The sequence below is a fragment of the Zalophus californianus genome, chromosome 5 (genome assembly GCF_009762305.2).
Source record: "Zalophus californianus isolate mZalCal1 chromosome 5, mZalCal1.pri.v2, whole genome shotgun sequence".
NCBI lineage: Eukaryota > Metazoa > Chordata > Mammalia > Carnivora > Otariidae > Zalophus > Zalophus californianus.
The window spans coordinates 105,806,368-105,828,640 of record NC_045599.1 but is presented as its reverse complement, the minus strand read 5'-3'; the positions used below and the strand labels follow the sequence as shown (position 1 = coordinate 105,828,640).

Here is a 22,273-nt window from a genome sequence, read left to right as displayed (position 1 = left end):
TGGATATACAAGCAACTAGTAACAGCGATTGTCTGAAGTACAGAGTTAGGAGTCAGCGAGAGACTTTTCATCATATATTCTTTTATATTATTTGAATAATTTTCGTGAGGGTAAAAAAAATAAGTAGGTACTGAATTCAAAAGAGCTTTATAAATCATAAAGCACCATGAAAATACTAGGGTTTAATGTTACTATTATCTACCAGCAAAAAGAAATAAAAAATTGGGTGTTTGTGAAAAAGTTGAGTAAATTAATTTGGTACGTCCATGTGTTCGAATAAGAGCCCATTTTTCTTTTTAAAATCGGCCTTCGGAATATTTAATAACATTGGAAAGTGCTCAAGGTAAGTGGAAAAATATACAAATTACATAGGTGTATGATTACAATTTTATGTGTTCCCTGTGTAAACATAGATACACAAAGAGAAAAGAGACTGGAAGGAACCATCCACAATGCTTCTAAAGGAGAGGGGTGATAGGAAGTATTTTCTTATATTTTTCGGTATATTCCACATTTTCTTCTTTAGGAAGAAAAAAAATCACAACTAAACTTTCAAACTTGGTCAGAAAGGAATTTTTTTATAACTTCGTAGGCTGACTTGCTGCACGACGGGAGGAGAAAAGCGAAAAATCGTGTGTAGAGCGAAAGGAAGATTGTAACCCTCCTTCCACCCTCGGAAGTGGATTAAGGACTACAAGGAGAGTCGAGAGAGATGCCGGCCTCCACTATGGCTAGAGCGGCCACTAAGAGACAGCGGAACTTCCGGGGCGGGGCTCTGTTGGTCGTTCACCTTCCGCGGGGCGAATGTGGCCCTCTTGCAACGTTAAAGTTCGCGATTTCTGGGCCGGTACTTCCGTCACTCTGAGACGGTGTTTGAAGGTGGGGGCTACCATGGCAAAGAGCAAATTCGAGTACGTGCGGAACTTCGAGGCTGACGACACCTGCCTGGCCCACTGCTGGGTGGTGGTGCGGCTGGACGGCAGGAATTTCCATCGGTGAGTGATTGCGGCTCGCGGCCACATGTTGCGCCCGCGCTTTCTGGGACTCAGACACCGCTTACCGCCTCGCTCACGGTTACCGGATAACGCGGCAGCCAATGAGCGCGCGGCACTGAGCATCACCCGACGTGCTGGCTACTACGTGCCTGAACGCCAGCTGGTTTGAGTAGTTAAACTGAGGCCGAGTGCGTGCCGGTGAGCAGAGACCTGTTAGCAAGCCGTGATGGAAAACGTCACTCCCTGGTGCAGTATTTCATCTCTTTAGCCAAATGCTTGGCTATTTCGTTAGCTGTCTTTGAGGGCCGACTGTTCAGAGGCCTCTTTAGGTCTTGCTGTGGGCAATACTTTACAGTATGTTTTTGTTTCATTATTAGTAACTGTCTCCATCGACTGGACTCGAGGAAACGAGTCAGAAAAAAGGGAGAAGTGTAACAGAAATATGGGAATTTAATTCTTAAAAGTGTTATTTTAATAATGGTTATTGTAACTAACATTTATTGAGCACTTCCAAGGAGCCAGGCGTAGTTACATTTTTTACCTCTCTAATCTTCAGAACAGCCCTATGAAGTAAGTATACTTTTATCTCCATTTGACAGAAAAGGGAATGGAGACTTAGCATTTATACTCCTTTTTCTCAGGGCAGGAAAAAACTAGAGTTCTTAAGGAAATGAGTCAGGTTGTGGCTAGTAGACTCACAGCACTTTACATATCTTCATCTGTATGCAGTCTTTTTGATATCTGGTGTTAAGGACAAACTCTCTTCCATTCATGCCCGTTTCCCTCTTCTCTTCCCTCTGTGAAGGTTTGCTGAGAAACACAACTTTGCAAAACCTAATGACAGCCGTGCTCTCCACCTAATGACCAAATGTGCCCAGACTGTAATGAAAGAACTGGAGGATATTGTGATTGCATATGGACAGAGTGATGAGTACAGCTTTGTGTTCAAGCGGAAAAGCAATTGGTTTAAAAGAAGAGCGAGGTAATTCCATGGCCTAGCTCCTTCAGAATATTTCCTACCAGCCTTTGCTTTTGCTCTTTTTAATTTCTGACTTACAGACTGCAGATAGAGTCTGCAGTATTTGCAACTGCAGAATGTCTATTTTCTGTTTAGACTGTTGTACTTTGTCTGATATTTGAACATTACATACGCCTCTTTATGTTTCTTTCCCCTCCATTCCTCATCACCTTAGCTTCTAGATAGATCTGGCACTTAATATTAAGACTAGAAACAGAAACCATTAGAATATTACAATATTAATGATTCATAGGTTGGCTCTAGCCAGTGACAGCCTATATGTGCATTACAGTATTGTTTACATTTTTAATTGAGGATCTCAAAATAGACAAATTAGATTTTTCATTTGGCAGTATATTGAAACTCTCACAGAAAACAAAGCATATAATGAATTGGTATGTTTTTAAAACAATGGTTCCCTTCCTTCCAAGACTAAAAGAACCCAAAAACCTCTTGAACCAGAAATTCACATCACATCCTACAGAGAAAAATTTGGTATTAGTAAGTTACTGATAGGACTGGAGAGGGGCAGACTGCTTAGTTTTTCTTGGCCCAACACATTTTATCTGTTGGCTTGCTGAATAGTTTGTGTAATCACTCTGTTGCACCCGCAGGTCCTGTCATGGTTTTGAATTAATATCATGCATTTTCTCTTTTCTTGCTCCACCCAATGTGCCTTACTTTTGCAAGTAAGTTCATGACTCACGTGGCTTCCCAGTTCGCCTCCAGCTATGTGTTTTATTGGCGAGATTACTTTGAGGACCAGCCCCTTCTGTATCCCCCAGGCTTTGACGGAAGAGTCATAGTGTATCCTAGCAACCAGACCTTAAAGGACTACCTCAGTTGGCGGCAAGCAGATTGTAAGTAAAACCAAATAAACAGATGTAGTTAAAACCACCAATTCCATACATTAGAGGTGGTGATTTGGTTCAGTTTTGGTGCATATGTATTTTGTTCAGAATGCAATATTTCAGGTTTTTTTAATTAGTTGAAAACAATCGAACAATTGGGAAATTTATGTAAATACTTCCTTTTTCCAGTTTTTTTGGGAAAATCAGAAGACCTGGCAATACTAGGTCATCATTCAGACTTAGTATTGGACATAACCTGTGCTGGGCAGTGACTCCTGTCTTCACACACACACAGAAGCCAATGTGTCATAGTCTCTACCATTCTCTCTCGTTCTCCAGGGGTCATCTACTCTGCTTTATGCTTTTATATTCATGGTGGCCTCAGTGGGTGATTTGAGTTTTGACCCCTGCCTTACATGACTATGGCGACATGTTTGTGAGACTTACTCATTTGGTATATCTTGCTTTTCCCAGAAGAAGAACTGGGAAAGTGCTAGGAATAATCTAAATCAAATAACTTTGGAAGTACTCCCAAGTGTAATTTTCAAGTTAACCAGTTTATGTAAAGCATAACTGAAATGACAGAATAAAACTTTTAGGAAATAAGTTTGTTTATACTTAACCACTCCCCCCCCCCGCCATGTTCCCAGTGTATGGTTCTGGGTACACCACTAAATGTCTCTGTGATCTCTCTACTTAAGAGGGGTAGAGTTCTAATATTCTTTGAAGTGCAAATATTGAATAAAGATTATGTATATATAAACAGTGCTTTTCTGTTCTCACAGGTCACATCAATAATCTGTATAATACAGTTTTCTGGGCACTTGTACAACAGTCTGGACTAACACCAGTACAGGCCCAAGAGAGATTACAGGTATAAGATCTTACTGCATTAATACTTAGCTGGGGGTGGTTTTCTATACTCTCCCATGGCATTTTGCATTCTTTTAAAGCTCTCTTTGCTGCTTTGTTTTGAGAGGATAAAAAAACTAGTAGCAGCTCTGCTGCTTGCTTGCTCTGTGACTGTGGGTAAGTTACTGTCTCTCCCTGGGACTTAGTGTCCTCAGTTGGAAAATGGAATTAGTGATACTGGCTCTACCTTCCCACATGGTAATGCTTGGCCGGGGCTGCCTATCGGTTGCCTTCTTTAGACGGGGCATGTGCTCTTCTTTTTCATCAGTCCCACTTGGCCTCTTCATCATTGCCATTCCCTGCTGGGTGTGTGCATCGGTAAGAGTAGAGGCTCTGGGAATGCAATAATTGTACTCAGGGACTTCTGTTTAATTTTATCTTCTCTGCCTTGGTTCTTTTTTTTTTTTTTAAGATTTATTTATTGGTGAGAGAGAGAAGGAGAGAAAGTGTGAGCAAGCAGGGTGAGGGGCAGACAGAATCTTGAGCAGACTCCCTGACGAGCAGGGAGCCTGATGTGGGGCTCAGTCCCAGGACCCTGAGATCATGACCTGAGCCAAAATCAAGAGTCCCTTAACTGAGCCACCCAGGTGAAACAGGAAATAATAGTTCCCACCTCATAGGTTTATGGTGATAATTAAGTGGCGTGATGCATGATGTATGTAAAACACATAGCATAGTACGAAGCACATTGTAAGTACTTTAATAAACACTGGCTTTCATCATTAGATGACAGCGCTGCTTGTAGGATGACTAACTCTGAAATGAGGTGTTGTGTTGTAACGGCTCCTAACTCAGCGCCTGGTACGTTGTAATTACATGATAAATGGTTGTCATTAACGATGATGATGAGGATTTACAGATACCATTAATAGGAATACTGGTAGATTTATCCAGAGTTTGGAAGAGACGAGTTTAGATTTTGGTTTTTCTTAGAAGAATGAAAGCAATCTTTAGCCTTAGGCAATTTATATAATTTTTCTAAGCTTCAGAGTTCTGTTCTTTCAAATGGAGATGGTAGTGAGGGTCAACTAAGATAACATAGTGTATGTGGTACAGAACAGGTGCTCTTACTGCTAGTTCCTGTCACCCTGTCACAGTTGTGACTTTTGAAGCCAGTTGTTTGCTACAGAAGACAATTTTTTGAATTTATACATCTAAATAAGATTTAAACAGCTCTTAAAATGCAGATTCATTAGTATCTATAAGAGGTTTGATAAAACCCTTCCACTTTTTGATTTGTTTGTGGAAATTTAGATAGAGGGTGGAATGGATAGGTAGGGTTAGGGCAGAGAGCAGACATGAAAATCTGTTTTTGTCTATTTTCTCAGGGAACTCTTGCAGCAGACAAGAATGAGATTTTGTTTTCCGAATTCAACATCAACTACAATCATGAGCCTCTGATGTATAGGAAAGGGACTGTGTTGATATGGCAAAAGGTAATGCTGTTTTGTGCAAAGAAAAGTGGAGGTCAGAAAGACCAAAGCCTGTGCCCATCCCAAGCTTTGTCTGGCCTACCACATGTGTGCAGATGGGATTCCAGTCACTAACAGGAATTAGATCTTTTTAAAAATGAAATGCTATATATTATTTTGGATGCTGCTTTTGTCAGCACTAATTTTGTCAGTTTGCTAGTGATCTTTGTGGTCTAAGTGGCATCACAGATTTTAGAATTAGTACACTTATTTTTCTGGGTCCTAAGCTCTCCAAAATAAAACCCTATAAAGGGGTACACAGCAGATAGAAGGATTTTTGCATTCAAAGAACATTTCTTCCACACTGGATAGTATCATTAAATAGCCCATCCATCCCATGACAACTATAATATGAGGCAATAAAAGATGTTGTATATGAGGATTCTGTCACTTGCAGAATATTCTGGAGAGTCCCCGGATATTCATACTTAACAAATATTCTGTAATAAGTCTGTACATTTACCTAAATTCTTAATTCCACCAATATTTTCCCTCTGTACCAGCTTCTGAGCATAATGATTTCTCTAAATTTATCTCCTTCCATGTAGTTTTTCTTTTTAATGAATGTTTTCAGGTGTTAAATGGTGCCTTAAGAATTAGTCATCCCACTGGCAGCTTCAGCTTATTAGTATTTTTAAAGCACATTTGCTCTTTAGCACAGGCTTGGATACTTCTTCATGCAGATGAGAGAGCAGAAATACCTTTAATTCTAAAGTTATTGCTAATAAGGAACATGGAATCACTCCTTTGTTCCTAAGATCTCCTTTCAGAATATAGCAACATAACTTTTTAGAAGTTTTTAATTGTAAACAAATTCATAGATGTTGAGATATGTGTACCTGTATATCTACCTGATAAATATATATCACTCAGGAGTAAATAAAGTAAAAGTAAACTTCCCGTATATCCCCCTCTTCTCTCCCAAACCCAGTTAACAGTGTCAATATTTTAACTTTTACCTATAGGTGGGTGAAGTCACAACAAAAGAAGTTACACTGCCAGCAGAAATGGAAGGAAAAAAGATGGCGGTGACCCGAACCAGGACAAAGCCGGTGCCTTTATATTGCGATATAATCGGGGATGCTTTTTGGAAGGAACATCCAGAGATCCTAGATGAAGACAGCTGATGCTTTGCTTTTTAGCCCTGGCATGCTTAACCATGCAAAACCCCCTAAGTCTCCTGGCCTTAGGTGCCCTGGGATCCCTACTACCAAGAACAGTGTGCCAATAGTGACACATGACTGGTTCGAAAGGGAATAGGGAAAGAAGGGATGGACAGGGGTGGTTATCTTGTTCTGCTTTAAGTAGAACTTTTTTTTTACAATGTTGGAACATGGTTCCTTCTGTAGAAGTGCATTTTTTTTTTAATCGTGGTGCTATTTTTATAAAGCAAGAACTGTTTTATGCCTTGCAGAATGAATCATTTTTAGATTGTGGCATAAGTCTTATAAAAACTTGTCAAGCTTTTTCCACCTATGATAGAACATGAATCCAAACTTTACTCTCAACCACCTGTTCTTAACTACAAAATCCACTAACCTTGAAAATCTCACCTTTCCTACCCGTGTACTTTGACCTGGAGATAAATAATAGGTTGGTGGCTGCACAAAGCCTCTGAATTCAGGAATTCCAGGGAGAATCCGGGTTTTGTGCTAGTTTCCAAGTTGGCATCTTTGGCTGAACAAATTTGTAGTTTGGAAGTCCTTGTGTAAACATTCCATAGATTGATTTTGTGGAGTTGTCAGCATGATCATTGTCTCACCAAGGGTATTTTCAAGGCCACTTACCTCTTTCTAAAAAGAAAGAGAATTAATGTGTATATGAGAAAAAGTGTGAGGATGAATGAATAATGAGGAAAAAACATTGATTCCGTGTCCTCTAAATACTTGTTTTAAAAGTTACCTTCCTGCTGGACTTCCTGAAAAGGATTCTCAGGTAGCCTCTATGTAATCAGAACACTGACATTTGAATTAGCAGAGTGGTCAACACTCCCCTTGGGGTCACAACTGGCAGGTGTCCTGGACACCTAATAGTTCCACCTGCTGATGGGCCAGTGTAGATGGGGGAGGAGCAGCAGAGAATGGCAGCAGTAATGGCACATTGCCAAGTTGCTGGCCTCTGAAGCCAGGGGTCCCCCCTCTGAAGTGAGGATAGGTGGTGAGAGAACTCACATTGCCTGTTGTCCTCGTTTCATATTTCAGAGGAAGATTATTTGGCTCTATTAAGAATTATTTAAGGGGCGCATGGATGGCTCAGTTAGTTAAGCATCTGCCTTCAGCTCAGGTCATGATCTCAAGGTCCTGGGATCGAGTCCCGAGTCAGGCTCCCTGCTCAGCGGGGAATCTGCTTCTTCCTCTCTGCCTCCTGCTCTCCCTGCTTGTGCTCTCTCTCTGACAAATAAAATCTTTAAAAAAAAAAACTAATTGAGCGGCAGCCTACACTTTAGTGCCTGGCCTTGCATTACAGAATTTACAGCCACAAAGAAAATGTATTTTTGAAGGCAACGGCTGGTCTCCTCCTTCACTAATTGATACCTCATCTGTCAGAATCATTTTTTTCCCTTCCTGTTCTTACTACACAGGAAGAGAGAATTTGGTACTTGTTTGGTAATTGATAAAATCTCTGGGAAAGAAAAAAGGTTTCAACACCCTTTGCGTAGTTTTTCATTTATTTTTCTCATACAAATACAGTATATGAATCCAACTTTTGTATATATGTGTCTTTACATAAGCCAGGATAAATGTACCTTCATCACAGCAGTGATTCACAGACTTCTGCATACAAAAATGTACTTGGAATGCTTGTTTTAAGTGCTATTCCAGCCTCCACCTCTCCCCCTGTGAAGATCTGAGGTTTGCTAATCGGATTTTTAACCAAAAAGGCTTCTGCTGCCTATGGTGGGTGATACATGGCACTTTGGGCAACATGGCCCTCAGTATACTGCGATAGGCCACATGAGGCAATAAGGTAATGTAGCTCCTGACTGGCCAGTGTAACATAATGGTAAGTAAATGGATAGCATTATATGTCAAAATTTATATAAATTATATCTATATAGGTATCAATTATATAGATAAATTTAAACATAGGCATTAAAGTACAGACTTTCAGGACAAAACCACCCAAAGAAATGTGCTTCCTGTGGGTGCTGTAATACTACCAAGGCTCAATTTTGTCATAAGATAGGGGGACGAACACTTAGTCATTGAACTAGCAGCAGTTTGCAGCTTTGTTTATTGTTTGGGCAGAAGTTTTGAGCAAAGCAATAGATGTTTAATAGTCCTACCATAACTAAACCCGTAGTGCTCTTAGGAACCCCTTTTGATGGCTTTTCTTTGTTGCAGCATGTGTTTCCAGTGTTTCACAGTTGTGTATTAATTTTCGTCTTGCTTTCTAAGGTAGAGAATAGCATTTTCTTGGGCTTTCCAAAGCTTAAAGAAGTGTTAAAACAAGAAAGAGCTAGTATAGAATTAACACTAGTTGATAGTTTGGGAGAGTGGTGGCAAGGAAGGTGATTTGTATGACTTGTAGGTAACTGGAAACATCTTGGCTGTGCTGGATTAGGGGGTAATATCTGGCCTTCTGCATAGACTTTCATTTTAATATCAAAAAGCAAAAATGTTTTGCTGAAGATGCTGTGTTCATGCTAAAAAAATAAGTGGTACAACCAGGTCTTGTAAATCTTCATCATCCTGGCTTCCAAGAGCTGTTTTCCTAGTTTCCTCCACTTGCCTAAGCAGTGCTCGGAAAATCAGTGATACAATTAATTTTTTTTAATACTAAGGTCGCTGTGGTATTAATGCAAATTACTTTTTGCATAGGGTGTCGGAAATGGAGGACTGGGATCCAACCATCCTTCATTGTCTACTTAACCAATACTAGCTAACATAGTTTCATTGTCTACTTAACCAATACTAACTAGCTAATAGAGCATTTATATGCTCTCTATGCAGTATCTCTTCATTCTTAGGAGAATTCTGTAGGTTAGGTAGTATTTCTATCACATTTCAGGTGATAATGTAAAGACCCAAAGAAGCGAAATAATTTGAGCCCAGGTAGACTAACCCCCAGTGAGACTCGCATGAAAGCAGATTGGGACTGCCCTCTTCCAGCCTCTTCCCATCAGCTCTAGCTAGGAGTGTACTGCAGTTTGAGAGCAGAGAAACGCCTAGGGAGGCTTGTTAAAATGCCAATTCCAAGATCCACCCCCGGGGAATCTGGAGTATTACCAAACACCCTAAGTGATAATGATATACATGGGGAAACACTGCGTTCAAACAGATTATAATCTGTTTTCCGAGCGCTGTGGCGGGCCGGCGGGGCTGAGCGCGAACAGATGCTGCCCTCCGGCGGTCGCGCCGGCGCAGTGCAACCCCAGGCTGCGGCTGCGCAGTGCCGCCCTCTGGCGGCTCCGCTCCTTCTTCCCATCGGCCTCGGCTTGCGGGCCTTTCAAACATGGAGGAGCGGGAGCGGGGGGCGAGGTCGGCTCTCGCCGGGAGCCCCGCGCGCCCGCCCAGCCCGCGGCTGGATGTCAGCTCTGACAGCTTCGACCCTCTGCTGGCCCTGTACGCGCCCCGCCTGCCGCCCATCCCCTACCCCAACGCACCCTGCTTCAACAACCTGGCCGAGTATGAGAGCTTCCTCAGGACCGGGGTTCGGGGCGGCGGGCGCGGGCGAGCGCGGGGCGCGGCCGCGGGCTCAAGGGTCCCCGTCGCCGGGCTCTCAGCCAGAACCCGTCGTCGCCAGGACGCCCCCGCTCCAGACCCTGAGCGAATCCAGCGCCTCCGTCGCCTCATGGTGGCCAAGGAGGAAGGGGACGGGGCCGCCGGGACGCGCCGGCGGGGTCCGGGTCGGAGCAGGAAGGCGCCGCGCAACGTGCTCACGCGAATGCCCTGTGAGTCCGGCGGGGGAGGACGGGGCGGGGCGGTGGCGGGGGGCGGGGGGGAGGGACGAGGGCCCAGCCGGCTGCCCGGAAGGTGGTGGCCCACGGGGTGTTTGCAGGGTGCTAGGGGCTTGGCGCAGGTTCGCACGCGTTAGGGGGAGGGTCTTGGTGAAGGTTGCGGAGCTAATCCGCCACCGTGAGGAGGTTCTGCTTGAGTCCTGTGGATAATGGGGGCGTGGGGAGGGTCTTCTGGAGTAATCAAAGGTCTGCTTGAGCGGGGAGGTGGGGGTGGAGAGTGCTAAGGCTGTAGAGGTTATAAGGAGCCACGGGAGGGGTCTGCGTGGATAACGGGTGTAGGTCCGCGGAGGTAGCTGGGTCCGTGGAAGTGGCTACAGAGGTGAAGAAGGGTCTGCAACGAGGGTCTGCGGGTGTGATGGGGATCTGGAGAGGTGGTGGGGCCCTGGAGAGGTGGTGGGGCCCGGAAACGGGACATCACAGGGAGGATCTGCGGAGGTGATGAGAGGTCTTAGGGACCACAGCCAGAGGGGAGGGGTACAGCCAATATTAAGGAAAGGAGAGTGTTTGGTTAGTAGGATTGGGGATGATGGGACGGAGTGTGGGGAGATCTATCTGTTCAGTTAGAATAGGGAACATAATCGCATAACCCCTGCACATTAAGTGACAGCTCCTTCCAGGGTGCTTATAGGAGAAGGGCTACTGGGTCTTGATACACATATGTTTGCATTACCAAGTCACAAGTGCTGGAATGCAGCAGGGACAAATGCCACTAAAACCCAGACACTGTTTCACAGCCACTCTCCCAGGATGGGTGCAGGAGTGTGTCTGTCAGGCTAACATTACCATATGCACGGGTTATTTTAAGTTCTGAAGGTGTAAATGACACAAGGAAATCTCTTGGAGCTTCCTAATAGATCCTTAGAGTAAAGCTGTAAACAGGGAAGGTTGCTAATGTGTGAGTTAGGTCTTAAACAAATGGAGTAAAAACAGCCCAGGGTTATGTCTTTTGTCATCTGGCAAGCATTTCTGACATCTGCCAGTGAACACAATGACCTAGTTAGCCATTCAAAGCATCTGTATCCTGATAGCTAAATTGTAACATTATTAAATCACTGTTTTTAGAATAGAGGGTTGTCCGAAGCAAGGGAATATTTTGTTTCATTCCTAGACGTGTTTATTAAGAGAGAAACATCCTGAAAAGCTGTGTGCTGTTAGATGTATCTTTGTCAGATCATTTACTGTGACACACAATGCCAAAGCCTTCTTTCCAAAGCTAGGGTGCCCGCCAGCTTGCTTGTGCAACAGTAACACAAAGATAAAGTATGCATGTTCCTAAAATAAGAGCAGTTTGGGAGACCTTATTGCCACTATCAGATCTTGGAAATGCACTCCAAGTGTCAGATTGTAACATTTATTTCCGTTTTGCCAGTTGTTGTTTTGCTACAGAGATTGTCAAGGGAAAGACATATTTCTTTGTGGGAGTGGTTTTAGCTTTACCTATGGAGCACTCTGCTATATTGGTATGACAGAGCATGAAAACCAGCTTTGTTGATTTCCAATAATTAAATATATGCCTGGAATCAAGATCTCAGAATGTGCCATAGGCATTGAAAATTTTAATCACATCACTAGAAACAGTTGAGTGTACATGATAGAGATGGGTAGACATCACAGAGAACTGATGAGCTTCAGAAAGCAAGAAGAGTACAGGGGTATCTGGATGTCTCAGTTGAGCGTCCAACTCTTGATTTAGGCTCAGGTCATGATCTCAGGGTTGTGAGATTCAGCCTGAGTCCTGCCCTGCCTTGGGCTCCCCACTCAGCAGGGAATCCGCTTCTCTCCCTCTCTCTCCCTCTGCCCTTCCCCCTGCTCACGCACACTCTCTGTCTCTCTAAAATAAATAAATGAATCTTTAAAAAACAAAAAGGAAGAAAGCAAGAAAAGTACAGAAGCAAGGGTGAAGATTAAATTTATTCAGAAAGAGTTCCTAGAAGAGATTGGCTTCAGGTCTCAAAGTTAATTTAAGGAAGTGCATGGTTGAGGATAACAGTAATTATTTAATAGGCTATTGAGGTATAATTTACACATAACAAAATTCACCCCTTTAAAATGAGTTTTGACAAATGTATAGTTGTGAAATTACCACCACAATTAAGATACAGAACAAATCATCACCCCAGAAAGTTCTCTCATGCCCCTTTTTAAGTCAAGAGACAATTTTATTGTTGCTAATTGTGGCTACTGTTATTTAGCTGGTAAGTGCTGTGCACTTGCCAAGCCCTTTAGATGCATTTTATCTTATTTTACTTTTAGATACTACTTTACAAATGAGGTCCGCTGAGCTTAACTACTTGCCCAGGTTCACATGGCTAGTTAGTTTGCATCTGAGGCTTAATGCTGGGTTGTCCAACTCCAGGGCCTGTGTGCCAGGGCAATTATGCTAATCTCAGGTAAGGGAAGAGGGGAGTACATTCTAAAGTCTCATTTTTCTTTGCTTGCTTCTTAAGAATGGTGTGTGGAGGGTGCCACATAAGTGAGGCAGAAAGGTGTGTGTCTAGAGCAATGAGAACTGAATTTGGGTCCAGAGAAGGATTTGTTAAAAACACTTTGAAGACCAAAGAGTTTCTCTTTGACTTTGTTGATAGATAGTGGGAACCATCGTGTATATTCTTAAGCGAGAAAACTTTTAGGGCAACCTTTCTAATAACTTACTTTCTAGTGGTAAAGTGTATTTGGGGAAGTGTAGACCACAGACTCAAGGGTTTGACTGCTGGCTTTTTTAGTTTTGAACACTGGCTCCTGCACTTTCTATCTGTTTTACAGTAGGCAAGTCACTTAAACTCTTTGGGGCCTCCGTTTCCTCATCTGTAAAGTGAGGACAGTAATAGTATCTACCTACAGTTGTTAGTTGTTAGTTAAGCTAGTTAACCCATTCATAGCTCTTACATGTAGGGAAATTCTCAATGAATCTTAAATGTCACTGCGATTGTTGTAGATTATTGTTGTGGTTATTGTTTTAGACTGTCATAATTAAAAACTTCAGGTCAGGATGTATATATACCCTGCCTGTATTGGGTGTTGGCTCAGCTGTTTACTAGGTAAATAACCTTGAGAAATTGTTTAAGTAAACATTTCTGAGCCTTATTTTCCTCATATATAAAGTGGGGCAAAATAATAGTATCTATGTGTTAAAGTTGTGAGGATTAAATAAAATAACATGCATAAAGTTAAACTTACCCCAAGGCCTGGCTCATACCGAGTGCTCAGTAATTGATGATAATGATGGTGTCAGGGATGATGTGAGGGGAACTGGGAGACTAGACTAGACAGATAATAAGCCAATCATCTGATAAGGCTCTGGACTATATTATTGATTGGAGAAGGAGAAAGGAAAGGGTATGTCTTAGTTATTGAGAATCTATTGTTTGAGCTTAGTGTGGCCACAAGTAGGGAGAAGAATGGAGTTAAGAATGACCTGGCTTTGGAAGGTTGGGGGCTAAGAATAGTGGCAATGGAGAAGGAGATCTGGAAGAATAACAATCTTCAAAGATAAGGCATATGTTTTTTTGTTGTATTAAATTTTAGAAGACTGGCTCATATATCCATTTGGAGTTTGTTATGCAGACTGCTGGAAAGAGATCAGAATGTGCATTCTGATTCAGAATGTGGAGCTCATTTTTGCCTTGGCAGTTTGCTGTGATAGGTGGTGCTAGTGTTATATTTTTGATCGCACAAGGAGTGAGGTGATTCCTGGAATTACACCTTATTAAATCTTTGGAAGGAAAAAAAAAAGAGAAAAGTACAGATATGAGAGTTGAAAGACCCGAGTTTATCATTTGTTTAACCAGAATAAGGAAACTGTTGTTACCGTGTGTGTGTGTGTGTGGTTTTTCTCTGGTTTGGGGGCTCGGGGGTGGGGGGAAGTAGTACCTCTATTCATTTACAAGTTAGAAAAAGAATGGTGTTTAAGAAAAGAATGGTCTTTCCACTGTTGGTGGAAACACATGCAGGGGTGAGGGGAAGCAGGGAATGTGTATAGCCAAAGAAACTGATTCAGGCAATATGATCAGTTTCTAAGAAATTGAATTATAGAGACTTATTCCTGAAATGAATCTAGAAGATAACTAGTCTTAACCTCGTTTTATGAATAAGGAAGGAAACTCAGACTTGTGGAGAAAAAGTTACTCAAACATTCAAAGAATTTCAAAATACTCTATTGCTAGAGCAAGGGTAGATGATGAAGATCAGACCAAGGTGCTTATGTTCCTTTCCAAGGCCTCTGTTTCTGCCACACTGCCTTCAACTGTGCCTTCTTGCTAAATTTTCAATCTGAAATAAACTCCTGCTTCTCATCTGCTAAGTTACTTTCTTCAAAGAGGATTTTCTTTTATTAATTTATCAGTGCCATCATTTATAAGCTGACCTATGAGTGAGGGATAAGGAGGTACAGAGTAACCTGCTCAGTCATTCAGACTGGAGTGCAGGACTGTTGTTGTCTTTCATGCCACCAGAAAGAAAACAAATCTTTTTTGTGTTTACTATTGATAGCAATAATCAATCTCGAGACTTTCGCCTTGCAAACTTGGGAGGGAAAGACTGAGACTGTGTATGTGTGAGTGTGAGTGTAAGAGTGTGTGTGTGTGTGCACATGTGGTTTTCTTTTGGAAGGTTTTATATAGTATAGCCATCATATCGTGAAGGCTAAGTTTACGTGGAGTAATAAAAATAAAATTCATCCCTCTTCCCAAGCTCTGAAAAAAAGATCCATCATAGTAAAGACTGCAGTTTATAGTCCCAGCATTCTTCCCATGAATTGTCCTACTCTTTTTATGTGATGCTTATCAGCAATCTCATAGGAGCCTAATGCCTAGCAGGTGCCTTTGTATCAGCCAGGCTTGGAATGCAACCAGGTCTCTAACTTCTACTTTAAAGATGATGTACATTGGAATCCAGTGGCTCCAGAGAGCTTAGGCATGGAGGGTCTTCAGATGGGCGGCCAAAAGTTCATTCTCTCTTAGAGGACTGCACATATTTAAGGGCAGGTGTGTTACATTGTTTGTTTCCTTTAAACATATGAACAAGTTGTTTGGTTTTGGGTTTTTTTGGTAAAGAGTGAAGCTGGATATGTGGTTCATGAGAATTATCCTTAAAAAACTTGTCTTGGGACACCTGGGTGGCTCAGTCGGTTAAGCTTCTGCCTTTGGCCCAGGTCATGATCCCAGAGTCCTGGGATTGAGCCCCACATCGGGCTCCTTGCTCAGCAGGGAGTCTGCTTCTCCCTCTGCCTGCCACTTCCCTGGCTTTTGCTTGCACGGTCTCTATCTCTCTCTGACAAATAAATAAATAGTCTTAAAAAGTTATCTTACCCAGATACAAAACTGAGAAGAATTTTGCTGCTGATGTGTACATTTAATGTGGGGTTTTTCCCAGAAAAACATTTTTAAATAATGGTGCATCTTAGAATCAATGACATCATAGAACGCAGGATATACGAGTAGTGAAACATTTGGGTGATAGCCAAACGTACCCTTTATCTCCATTCTGGTGGAATCTTGCCTTATTTCAGTGTATGTTGTCTGTACTAGTTATGTTGCCCACTGGGCCTTCCTGTTTCCATAGTGAGGTTGCCACTGCACCATGTTGCCTAATGTTGCTGGAGATGGTTGGGTGGTCTTGGTTGTTAATTCTGGGAATGAGAGCAGATGTTCATGCTATGCTTACTGTTTTTGTCTTGTTTCAGTGCATGAAGGCAGCCCTCTGGGTGAGCTCCATCGTTGTATCCGGGAGGGAGTGAAGGTGAATGTTCACATCCGCACTTTCAAGGGTCTTCGGGGCGTCTGTACAGGCTTTCTCGTCGCATTTGACAAGTTCTGGAATATGGTAATTAAGCCCTTCTCAAGGGGTTGGAGAACCTCCTAGGGATTAAATCTTTTCTATGTCTAAATGACCTGAGTAACCTTATTTAGGAAAACCTATAGAATAACTTCCCAGAAGAACTAGAATTTTTGCATTCTCCTGGCCAACAACAAAAGAGTACTTTCTATTGCTTCCTTTTCTTTAAAGCATTGGCTTTCAACCAGGGTAGTTTTGCCCTTCTCTCCTTCCTAGGGATAATTGGCAATGTCTGGGGACATTTTTTTAATTGTCACAACTGTGGCATGGGGTATTATTGGTATCTAATGGGTAGAGGCCAGAGGAGTTGCTGCACATCCTACAATACACAAGATAGCCCCCCAACAACAAAGAGGTATCTGGTCCAAAATGTCATTAGTGCTGTGGTTAAGAAACCCAGCCATAAGGAATAATTATTTATTTCAGCGGTTTAGTAATTTTATATCAATTTCCTACTGACCATTCTTTCATTCATTTCAAAATACTTACTGATTTTCCACTTTGGCTGGTACTTTACCAGTACTAGGTACAGAAATTTCAGAAAGGAACTTTCACGCTACAGTTTTGGGAAGATAGATGAAGATAGAGGGGAAGCCGGCATACTAATAAGTAAGGTACTTTATATGGTGTTTCCTTATGAAGGAAATGCGCCCCCACTCTCCTAGAGGCTTACTGCCTGCTTACTAGACATTTGTAGGCGTGAACAGACATTATAGCACAACTACAATATGAGGCAGTTAAAATAGAAACACCAGGCTTTCTGGTGTTTCTTTTTCATATGGTCTTCCATCTCCAACTTTTCTTTTTCCTGTGTTTTATCTTCATCCATGCATTCTCCTAGATGAGTATAGTAGTTGCTGCCATTTATTAAGCACTTAGCATTTGCTGGATAGTGTACTAAGGGTTTATCTCAATGAATGAGGTTTACTACTGTTCCATTTTACAAATGAAGAAATTGAGGTTAGAGATACTGAATGATTGGCCCAAATTACCCTGTTAGTAAGTGGAGGTCCTAGAACTTTATTCCAGGTCTTTCTGACTCCTAAAATCATGTTTTCAACCACTGTGCAATCAGAAGACCTGGATTTGAATCCTAGCTTTACCACTTGGTAGTTGTGTTACTCGAGGCAAGATAATTTCTCTGAGGCCCACTTTTCTTATATCTAAAATGTAGGGAAAAGTACTTTACTGTTAAAATTTTACCTTTGAAGGAATAGTATTTAAGAGAACATCTTTGCTATGATAGTCATAATAATGATCCTGTCAGTTTTTATTTGTAGGGTGAGTTATACTTTTCAAATTTATTTATCATACATGATCTCATTTGATCCTAAATAGCTATCCTATGAGGTTTATCTCTCAGAGACAAAAATTCAACAATTCTGTATATAACCCTGGTTGTTAATACCAGTTCATTGTTGTCATAAGACCTAGAAAATGAGGAGTGAAAAGAAGCAGTAGAATAGTGTTTCCTCAAAGTGCAGCCTAGGGGCATCCTACATCACAATCATGGAGTTTCTGGTTAAAACAGAAAATTCCTGGGCTTTATCCCAGACCTACTGAGTCAGCATATCTAGGAAGTAGCTTTGGATTTATATTTTAATAAGCTTCCTAGATACTTATGCACACTGAAATTTAAGAACCTCTACCAAGCATTTGTAAAGGCCCCTTACCATAGACAAAACCCATATTGTATGGTGGTAGCAGCTTGGAAATCTTACTCAGGGTGCCAGGTATTACCATTTTTTTCTGCCCAAGAGTGGAGTCACTTGTTAAGTTTCGTTCTGCTAAATGAGATGTTTATTCTGCTTTTTAAATTTTTTCCTGGTAGCTGTAAAAATAATATTTTTAATTCTGCCAAATTTTTTTCTCCTTTGGGCTGTTTCTCTAGGCACTTACCGATGTGGATGAGACCTACCGAAAACCTGTTCTAGGCAAAGCGTATGAGCGGGATTCTTCATTGACTCTCACTAGGGTAGGCTGTTTCCCCTGACTTCCTGAGTACCCAGTGTGCTTTCCAAGCTTAGAAATGGAGATCACTGAGCCTGGTGAACAGGTTTTCCTAGTGGGAGAGCTCATTTGCTGTCCACTATGTATGCCTGGACCAAGATCTTCATTAGTCTCGCTTCTCATGCATTCAGCTTATCACAAATGAGTCTGTGCTTTTGACCTGCATAGTATTTGAGCAACAGGTTACCTCTTATAACCTTAAAAGTCTTTCCATTTTATACCACAGAAAAAAGCAGGTGCCTTTTCTCTTGGCATTATTGATTTATCTGTATTATGGCTACACACAGATGATTTATTACTAACTTTTTAAAAATTGCACAGCAAGGAGTCTATAAAACCTAATTAAGCAATCTGGTGTTTTTTTCTATATTGAAAGAGGGATGTTGAAGGCTAAAGAGAAGGCTGATATTTATGATTGCTTTCCTTATAGCTGTTTGATCGTCTAAAACTTCAAGATTCCTCCAGAAAGGAAGCAGATTCTAAGTCTGCAGTTGAAGACTCCACTCTGTCCAGATATTCCCAGACATCTACTTGGAAGGTGGCTTCAGTGTGGGGAAGAGAAGATACTGACCGGGGCTCACGCAGGCGCTCCCGCTCCGTCCCTTCTTCCCTGCAGGCGTCTGCAAGGGAGGAGTCCAGGTCAGAGATGTCAGGGAGGACTACACGGACAGAAGGGTCAAGTGCAGGAGGTACCTTTTCCAGGGCTACCACCCTTTCCAGGGGCCAGCCCCGTAAGAAAAAGCGAAAGCCCAAAGTGGATTACCAGCAGGTATTCACTCGACACATAAATCAGATTTTCATTAGAGGCGAGAATGTCCTCCTGGTTCATCTTGCACAGTGACCAGCTCGGCCTCACTGGAGCTTTGGTTTTTAGAAATAAAATGCATGAATTGCTGCTATGCTGTATAATAGTATCCCAGTGAAACTCTGAGTTGGAATGATTCCCTCTGGTCCTGCATGTGCAGAGCATAGAGCCAAGCTCCAGCCCTCTGGAAGATGAGCTCCCTCAAGGGGACACAGGCCTTAGGAGGGTGGGTATTTGCATTAATATCAAGTCAGAAGCTGTACAGAGGAAACAACATGCATCTTATTTGGTGTCATGCTCGAGTTTAGACACTCAAACCAAATATCAAATCTTCATTTGAATTAGGGGTCATGGTATGAATTAAATTCATCCCACAGATACTAAAAGGATGGGAGGGAAAAAACACCTCAAAAAATGATTTCATTTCTAAAAGCTAGTGCCCTAAGTACTCATGAATTTGATTCTAAGAGTAGCAATATAAATTTCCCTGTAGTCTTGTACCCCCAACTTGTAACTGACCTTGGAATTTTGCTCTACACCATTCTCTTTTGATCAAGAAATGTAATTTATTACCTTTGAAAATCTATAAAACTAAGAAAGCTACCACCTTATGAAAGAGTAAAATTTGGATAGCTGGTATGCTCAAAGCAACCAACAATGAATATTCTCTTTTACCCCTCTCATTATTTAAAGGGATACAGGACTTCAGCAGTCTTCCCCACTTAGTAGAGGTAGCTTCTGAGAATGGCAAGCCAGATGGGACTAGAAGATGCTCACGAGGTGGCTTCTTGTCCTTCTCTCACTTCTGTGGCATGGTGCTAGTGCATGTACCCAGTGTATTGCCCTTCTGTATATGTAGTGTGAACTGTTCCATGAGCTTTATGGCAGGTGACTATGACCTTCATATCTGGCTTCAAAGAGTTCTGCAGGAACTCAGTAGTACGTATGCATCACATGGTTGAGAGTTCCCTTTCCGGTTAGGGCTGGCCTGTGTAGACTAACTTTCAGAATGGTATTTCCATGAAACAGGAATGGTAGTTTTATTCCCTGGTGTCATGCCGAAGAGGTTCTTACAGAGTACAGTGGGTGGCATCTCTAAGGGACACTTTACTCACAGCCTGGCTTGAGTAATGAGAACACTGTAGCACCCTCTGATACTTCTACTTGAATCATAATATATGCTTTTTCAATCACTAGTACAGAATAGGCTACATCTAGACACAGACTGTTAGGCAATATTGATTTTTTGTTTTGTTTATATTTGGTTTTATTTTAGAATAACTTATGTTCAAAGTGGGAATAAGAAATAGCTAACTAGGGCGCCTGAGTGGCTTAGTTGTTGAGCGTCTGCCTTCGGCCTGGGTCATGATCCCAGGTTCCTGAGATCGAGCCCCACATCGGGCTCCCTGCTCAGCAGGAAGCCTGCTTCTCCCTCTCCCACTCCCTCTGCTTGTGTTCCCTCTCTCGTTGTGTCTCTGTCAAATAAATAAAATCTTAAAAAAAAAAAAAAGAAATAGCTAACTAGTTAAAATGTTTGAAAAAAAAATTCCCTGCTGTAATTTTTCTGTAACTTAGGTAAGCCTTCTGAGAAGCAGGGTGAATAATGTTGAGGGAGTTAGGACACCTGGTCCTTCTGCTAGCTGGGCCACTGGCTTGTCATGCAATGAAAGGAGAGCAGACTTAACCCCTCCGTGCCTCAGGTTTTCCCATCAGACACCTACCTCACAGGGGCACTGAGACAAAGAATTTATGTCTCTAAACATATTTAAGTGCCATGAGTAACTTTTACTAACTATACTTCATAGCTTGGTAAGAGTTCTATGTCTTATGAGCAAGGTAGGTGCTACATGTGAAAGTCATCTCCGTAGGTGTCATAATTATGAACTTGTCCTCAGAAGGCAATGGTATCTTCAGGAACTGTTTTCCATAATCCATTCCTTTCTCCTAAAGGACAATGGAAGTTCTTAGAAGACTATCCTCAATAAAAGAAGAGTAACGTTTCTTTGCTGCTTCCCTCACATCCCAGGCCCACCCCTTTTCTGTTCATCGTCAGAAAGAATTCCCCTTTCCCCTGAACTTTTCAAGGGGTTTGTATGGTAGTACCAAAGGGACAATGCACATCTAAAAATGACACATCCCCAAAGGGGAATTGTGGAAGATGTTTTGTTTCGTTTACTTGTTTTTATTTTAAAATGCATTGTAAATATTCCTCTTTAGAGCCATATCAGATAGAATAAACATTTAGAGAGGTTCCATGTTACAAAGTCAAGCAATTATCTTTGGAATCTGCTCATCTAAATCCTCTTCTAAATAGTATGTCTAAAATCTCAGTTCCTCAGTTAATAGTTACCTTGTTTAATCATCAGGCACCCCTGCCTCTACCTCTTTACCAGTCTTTCCTGTTAGATGTCCTCCTCTGTTGCCCTTCTGTCCCTCAGCTAGAAGCTGCAGTAGATACCAGGTTTTCCCAATAAAGTAAAAGTTTGGTATCAAAAGGAACATATCAGTTTCCATTCATTTTAGTGCCTGACTAAATCTAACGTGATTTATTTTAAACACATGCTGCATTTTCATGTTTGTATATAATTTTCATATGTCCAGATAATGATTGGTTTGCTACTTTTCTGTCCAATCTAATAATTCTGGCTCTGAAAATTATTTTAAGCTCACGTGATCGTTCTGATGTGCCCATATGCCCCCATTTGTTGGTTTGGTTTGGACAGTTATTCTAGGACGAATACTATTTAGTAAATGTGCTGTTTTGTACAAAGTATGACAGTTCTTTTTCAGGGAAGTCAACTTTTAAAATTATTGCCTTTTCTTTATTATTGTAGAAATTTTTCAAAAGGAAGAAAAAATTGGTTCTAATAACCTGTGTGCTGCTCAAAATATGTCATCACCTAGAACATTATAATAAGTTGCTATGAAAATAACTGAAGTCTTCCTCAGGAGAAGGAAAGAAAAAGAGAAAGTAACAGCCAGAATGGTAGAGTTCTGGAGGCCCCCACGAGCTCACTTGAGGGGGGCCCTACACAGCTGAAATGCAACAAAACTGGTTTCTGGCATTCTCCAGGGATTTGGGCTTAGGACAATTGTAGGAATAGGACTTACTTTTGAACATCCAATTTGGGTTCTTCACACAATCTCTAGACATGGGAATCTGTTTCCAAGACAGTTCATGGGGTGTACCTGTGCCCTTCTCAAGGTCTTCTCAGGAGCACTGAGCAACGGGAGATGTGGTTTCATACCCAGAATGATTCCATGTGCCATTCTTTGTACACAGAGGTGATTCTATGCCTCTACCACCAGGAGAACTTCAGCTTTACATTGTTTGTTCTAGTACTTGGGAAGCATTTATGCTCCGTTCAGAGACCATCTTATGGTGGGCCATTTGTGAGATGGTTAGCCAGCGTTAGCA

At 41.8% G+C, this 22,273-nt stretch overlaps 2 protein-coding genes across 6 annotated transcripts; both read left to right on the top strand.

Annotated features, from left to right (window-relative positions):
• The first annotated feature begins 767 nt into the window (after positions 1–767).
• Positions 768–7,929, top strand: THG1L (tRNA-histidine guanylyltransferase 1 like). 5 transcript variants are annotated; one of them, XM_027605804.2, is made up of 6 exons: positions 770–995; positions 1,801–1,977; positions 2,704–2,873; positions 3,650–3,738; positions 5,105–5,212; positions 6,214–7,903. In XM_027605804.2, exons 1-6 carry the CDS (start codon positions 805–807, stop codon positions 6,373–6,375), a joined length of 897 nt encoding a protein of 298 aa, XP_027461605.1. In that variant the 5' UTR covers positions 770–804; the 3' UTR covers positions 6,376–7,903. The 5 variants fall into 5 exon arrangements, with proteins under 5 accessions (XP_027461606.1, XP_027461605.1, XP_027461607.1 ...); XM_027605806.2 differs by lacking the exon at positions 770–995 and adding an exon at positions 1,109–1,241 and having other exon boundaries at positions 6,214–7,908; XM_027605805.2 differs by lacking the exon at positions 5,105–5,212 and having other exon boundaries at positions 768–995; positions 6,214–7,909.
• Positions 7,930–9,562: 1,633 nt separating this feature from the next.
• Positions 9,563–20,295, top strand: LSM11 (LSM11, U7 small nuclear RNA associated). Its single transcript, XM_027605803.1, has 4 exons — positions 9,563–10,142; positions 15,889–16,028; positions 17,932–18,015; positions 18,481–20,295. The coding sequence occupies exons 1-4, from the start codon at positions 9,704–9,706 to the stop codon at positions 18,889–18,891; spliced, it is 1,074 nt and encodes a 357-aa protein (XP_027461604.1). The 5' UTR covers positions 9,563–9,703; the 3' UTR covers positions 18,892–20,295.
• Positions 20,296–22,273: the final 1,978 nt, after the last annotated feature.